The 6,192-nt window shown below is 47.0% G+C and overlaps 1 protein-coding gene across 1 annotated transcript; it reads left to right on the top strand.

Moving 5' to 3' along the window:
* Positions 1 to 353: 353 nt before the first annotated feature.
* TUBB4A (tubulin beta 4A class IVa) lies at positions 354 to 2,726 on the top strand. Its single transcript, XM_068274115.1, is given in 3 exon segments — positions 354 to 416; positions 418 to 501; positions 503 to 2,726. Coding segments are annotated over 3 exon segments (987 nt in total). The 5' UTR covers positions 354 to 368; the 3' UTR covers positions 1,358 to 2,726.
* The last annotated feature ends 3,466 nt before the right edge of the window (positions 2,727 to 6,192 follow it).

Below are 6,192 nucleotides of genomic sequence, written 5' to 3' on the forward strand. Positions count from 1 at the left end.
GCGACAAATATTGCCGCTAATCTCCCTAATCTCCTCCCGAGGCTATAGTGGGGGGACACAGAGGCATATTATGAGGCAGAGAACATTCTTCTGTGTCCCATCTGCCCACCTCTGGTTTTCTTTAAACAACTCTGTTGTACTGTTTACTTGTAGGGTCTTGGGGTTGCTGAAACCTCAGAGTACTCCTATGCAAGCTGAGAATTTCACTTTGAAGAAAGTGGTGCTATACTGATTTATTGCACTTGTTTTACATGTTTTATAGGTTTCTGTCATTAATTATTTTCTTCTCACAAAGGTCAAAGTGGGAGCTGGCAACAACTGGGCCAAAGGACACTACACAGAGGGAGCAGGAGTTGGTGGACTCCGTGATGGACGTCGTAAGGAAAGAAGCTGAAAGCTGCGACTGCCTGCAAGGTTTTCCAGCTTACTCACTCCCTGGGTGGTGGCACTGGATCTGGCATGGGAACACTTCTCATCAGCAAGATCAGGGAAGAATATCCAGGACAGAATCATGAACACCTTCAGTGTTGTACCCTCCCCTAAAGTATCTGACACTGTGGTAGAACCTTACAACGCCACTCTCTCTGTCCACCAGCTTGTAGAGAACACAGATGAGACCTACTGCATAGACAATGAAGCTCTGTACGATATCTGCTTCCGCACCCTAAAGCTGACCACTCCAACATACGGTGACCTCAACCACTTGGTCAGTGCCACCATGAGTGGTGTAACCACTTGCCTGCGCTTTCCTGGTCAGCTGAACGCCGATCTCCGCAAACTCGCTGTCAACATGGTCCCCTTCCCACGTCTTCACTTCTTCATGCCAGGCTTTGCTCCCTTGACAAGCCGTGGAAGCCAACAGTATCGTTCCCTCACAGTACCCGAGCTCACCCAACAGATGTTCGACTCCAAAAACATGATGGCTGCGTGCGACCCAAGGCACGGACGTTACTTGACAGTGGCAGCCGTCTTCAGAGGACGCATGTCCATGAAAGAGGTTGACGAACAGATGCTGAATGTCCAGAACAAAAACAGCAGCTACTTTGTGGAATGGATCCCCAACAACGTGAAGACAGCAGTTTGCGACATTCCACCCCGCGGTCTGAAAATGGCTGCCACGTTCATTGGCAACAGCACGGCTATTCAAGAGCTGTTCAAACGCATCTCCGAGCAGTTCACCGCCATGTTCCGTCGTAAGGCTTTCTTGCATTGGTACACCGGAGAAGGTATGGATGAGATGGAGTTCACAGAAGCTGAGAGCAACATGAATGATTTGGTATCAGAATACCAACAGTACCAGGATGCCACCGCAGAAGAGGGAGAGTTTGAAGAAGAGGCTGAGGAGGAAGTTGCTTAAGTCTACTCACTTTTGCCCACTCCCACAAAAATGCAAATTATTTTTTCCCGTTCTTCCTGCCATAAAAACTGTCACCAAGCAGCAGGCTGCCTTCCCACCGTGAGAAACAGCAGAGCCTCAATCTGTGAAGGGCCACCAAACATCAAGCAGAACTTTTTCAGTTTTTTTTTTTTTTTTTTCGTAGTCACCTCAACAATTAAACACTCTCTAAGGATGAAGCACTAAGTTTGAAGTCGTCAATACCACGCTCTACTAGCTGATTGGATTCGGAGAACTTTTCTGGTGATTTTTGTTGTTGTAGTTGTACTGGTCTGGCAGAAAAGGACCAGGCAGATGTGACTCTTGTTTTGTGACCTAGCATGTGAAGCTCACAAAGGATCTCCTCCAGCGTAAGCTCAGGAGAACCTTTCATCTGTGAAGGGTTTGTGTCTGTAGATGTCAAGGTAAAATTGTGTTAGTGCTATGAATGCCACCTAATCATTCATGACTTCTTGCAGGTCATTGGCTCGTCCTCTGCATAGATTATGGCCATGTTGTTTTGGGAGGGCTCGATTGTGGGGTTGGTGCATCAAGCTATGACTATGTTCTGCCAGTTCAAAGGAATCCTCAGTGTTAAGGGATCTTTGGACAAGTTGGATAACGTTATCTCCGTAGGTGAACTGGCTTTCACCCCTTAAGTTCACTGCCATTTTTGTCCTTTAGCGTGCCAGTTTTTAATTCTCGACTTGTCCCACGCTGAGACTCTGTTGTCCTCCTTTCTCACTGCCTGGCAACTTTGTGACCAAACCAGATTGCCACGTGCTGCTGTCAGTCACTGAATCCACATTGGTAGACTGACAGCACTTGTCGCCTCCCTGCTCCATGTTTTACTGTACCAACAGCACTTGTTACCTCCCTGTCACCATGTTTTTACTGTGCCAACAGTAGTATGTCACTTCTTGAGCATGACGAGCCTTCCAGTCCCTCAGATTTGACCCCTCCCCCTCAGCACTCCCATTTGTTCTTTAATTTGATACCAACATTAAATCCCACCAGTACAGGTGGACTGTTAATGTCCGTTATGACCTTTTGTGCACTCAGTGTAACCTGGTAAGGAATAATGCTGCCGCCTAGTGGGTGGCTGACTGTACACTTTTGAAGGATCCATTCCTTGGGTTTCTAGAGTCCTGAAACCTCCATCTGCATCTATTCCTTGTCTCCTGCTGCATTTCTCTTTTTATTTGTATGTCTGTAAGTGGGTACATCCAATGTGATTGTGAATCTGTTGCCCAGTTCATTGGACCTGTCGCACAGAATGAAGGCACTTATCCAAACAATGCTATCATGTCTGCACACTACACTACTGAATAAAGGCCCTGTGCGTAAACTACCTTTGTGTCTTACTTGATCCAGGATGGAGGTGTTTGGGTGGGGAGGGCAAAGTGGTGCTTCAAACGCTAGTTGGTCTGGTTGGAGAAAGTGAGAACCAACAGATTTTTGTAGTGGAGTAAAATTAATCTAAAATACTAAAAGTAATGTTTCCTAAAGGGAACCTGGAGGGGCAGGGCCGGGCCCGCTCATGAGGTGGGGTGAAACATTTGCCTCAGGCGGCAGATCTGGGGGAGCGGCACCCGCCTGTCCATGGATGCTGGGCCCGCCCGCCAAGCTGGAGGGGTAGCTGGCAGAAAGGGGGTATTGGGCCTAGCGGTGGGGAGGGGGGTCGGACCCCCTCCCTCGCCTTGGTCCCCCGATCTGCGCTCCTCCTCCAGCGTTAAGTACCAGCCTGCATATGATGAAGAGGCAACGGGCGGGGGTATCACTCACCTCTTCCGCGTTCCATCGTGCGCTCCACTGGCGTCACTTTCTGCAAGGCCGTCCACTTACAATACAGTGGGCGGTGTTGCCGGAAGTGACGTCAGTGGAGCACACGATGGAACGCAGAAGAGGTGAGTGATTCCCCCGCCCGTTGCCTCTTCATCATATGCAGGCTGGTACTTAACGCTGGAGGAGGAGCGCAGATTGGGGGACCCGGGCGAGGGAGAGGCCTCCCTCCCCACCGCTAGGCCCAATACCCCCTTTCTTCCAGCTACCCCTCCAGCTCGGCGCCCGCCCCCCCCCCCCCCCCCCCCACGGCTGGGGGGGGGGGGGGGCGGTGTTTTTTTCTAATTTTGCCTCAGGCGGCAAAAAGTCTAGGGCCGGCCCTGGGGAGGGGGGATATGCGGGCTGGCATATTTATCACCTTTTAAACCATATCAGTTGCCGGGCATCCTGCTATCTGCCTCGAATACTTTGAGCCACAGCCCCTGAACAAGCATGCAGCAGATTCAGGGCTGTGGAGTCGGTACAAAAATCATCCGATGACTCAGTTTATGAAACCACCGACTCCTACTCTAACTCTGACTCCAGGTACCCAAAATGGCTCAGATTCCTTAGTCTAATACTTACCAGGGCTGTGGATTTGGTACAGAAATCATCCTACTCCTCAGTTTATGAAACATCCGACTCCAGGTACCCAAAATGGCTCAGATTCCACAGCCCTGAGCAGATCGGGCGTTTCTGACATTATCAAATCTGAATAACACCAGAAACAAGCATGCAGCTAATCTTGTCAGACACTACTGCAGCTAAATAATCAGCTGGGCTGCCAGGCAACTGGAAATGTTTAACAGGGAATAAATGTGGCAGCCTCAATATATTTCTCACTTCAGGTTCCCTTTAAAGCGGACCTGAACTCAGAACTTCCTCTGCTCTAAAAGAGATGCAACAGCATAATGACCTTTAAAGAAAAAAAAAACATTTCTTTGTTTCAACTGATACAAATCCTGCAATAAATATGCAGTGTCTTCCTGGTTTTAATGGAAGCAGACAAAGGGTTAACATCTTGTGTTTACAAATTAACTGCTCTGCTGTGGAGATTCCTGAGCTGACACAGCTGAGAGATCAAATTACACTTGTAATTAGTCAGATCAGGGGCAGTTAAACAGGCTAAACCAGGCATGGGCAAACTTGGCCCTCCAGCTGTGGAGAAACTACAAGTTCACAATGCATTGCAGGAGTCTGACAGCCACAGTCGTGACTCATAAAGGCAAATGCATTGCGGGATTTGTAGTTAACAGCTGGAGGGCCAAGTTTGCCAATGCCTGGGCTAAACTCTCTAAATACATACAGGGTGCATTTCTGTTTTTCCTTCTGTCCTGTGCAAGAGTTCAGGTCCACTTTAAAGTCAGGCTACAGTCGGGTTTTCCCCTCTTCTCAATACATATGTCATACGTTCAGAGAACACACTCTTGCTTGGCAGAAGAAAAAGTGCTTGTGGAAGGGTTGATTTTCCTTAGACGTGATCATTCATGTGATTTTTCGCAAATGATGTAAGTTTTAGCCGAGAATAAGAAAAATAATCACAACTCTGGGCAGAAGTAGAACATCACCATAGCAAAACAGGACATGCTGCCAAAACCTACTCCACAGCTGGTTACACTTCTGTTTTTCAAAAAAAAAAAAAGTTCAATTCACGAAGACCTGTTAAAGGATACCCAAAGTGACGTGACATGAGATAGACGTGTATGTACAGTGCCTAGCACACAAATAACTGTGCTGTGTTCCTTTTTTTTCTTCCTATGCCTGAAAGTTAAAGATCAGGTAGGTAAGTGGCTGGCTCAGTTCTGACTCAGACAGGAAGTGACTACAGTGTGACCCTCACTGATGAGAAATTTCCCTTTTCTGCTAGGGAAGTGTTTTTATAGTTGGAATTTCTTATCAGTGAGGGTCACACTAGTCACTTCCTGTCTGAGTCAGCCACTTACATACCTGATATTTAACTCTTTCAGGCATAGGAAGAAAAAAAGGAACACCGCATAGTTATTTGTGTTCTAGGCACTGTACATACCCATGTCTCTCGTCACATGTCACTTTGGGTATCCTTTAAGTAAAAAAAGAAAATGTTAGTGAAATTCTAAAATGCCAAATGCAGTAGTTTACCGACCTACTTTTTTACTGAACAGGTTTTAGTGAATTGAAGCCTTTGCCTCTTAAAGCTGATCCGACATGAAAAACTATAACAAGTAACTTGTCTATGCATCTTATCTAAAATTTAGATAGCTTACACAGCAAATATAGCTGCAAACAGATTTAATAGATAATTATTTCTTCCTGTGATACAATGACAGCAGCCATGTTTGTAAACATTACACAGAGGCAGACTTATCTGTATCTTGAGCACTAAGCCTGTAAAAAAACCCTAATTCCCCCCCCCCCCCCCCTCCTCACCTCTGGGCAGGAGGAGGTGTTACTTGCCATTGATTTCAGAAGCAGACTGAGCTCCCATGAGCACTTTCTACTGCCAAGGCTCTCTGAAAACCTGTGGGCGTGGTTTATTTAGTTTATAGGGAATTAGAGTATTAAAACAAAATGTATTTGGCTTGAGGAATGCCCTATAAACAATAGGAAAGGAACACAATTATGCAATGAGTAAAAGTTCACCGCGGATCCACTTTAAGCTTTCTAGCTCCCAGAGAAAGTGGTGTTGCTTCTGGGTCATGTTTAAGGTGCCCATACACTAACTCAAATTCCCACCAATATACTGCAGATTTGATCGCTGTGATAGAATCTGCTGTGAAATCGATAAAGGAAATGCTGACCAATAGCCATCCAACATCGATCGATTCAGACTATCGGTCTCGACAGAATTTTGCTCGATCGCCGGCGGGTCGTGAGCGCATCCCTAGCAGCATTCGATTCTGTGTGTGATGACTGACACAGCATAGTGGCAGCCATATCACCTGTGCGGGCGGTGCTTGTCCCCAGGATCCGTGCAGTCTCACTTCTGACTGGCCGCCTTCTCAAGGTCCTCTTCACTT

This window comes from Hyperolius riggenbachi, chromosome 3, assembly GCF_040937935.1.
Source record: "Hyperolius riggenbachi isolate aHypRig1 chromosome 3, aHypRig1.pri, whole genome shotgun sequence".
Taxonomy (NCBI): domain Eukaryota; kingdom Metazoa; phylum Chordata; class Amphibia; order Anura; family Hyperoliidae; genus Hyperolius; species Hyperolius riggenbachi.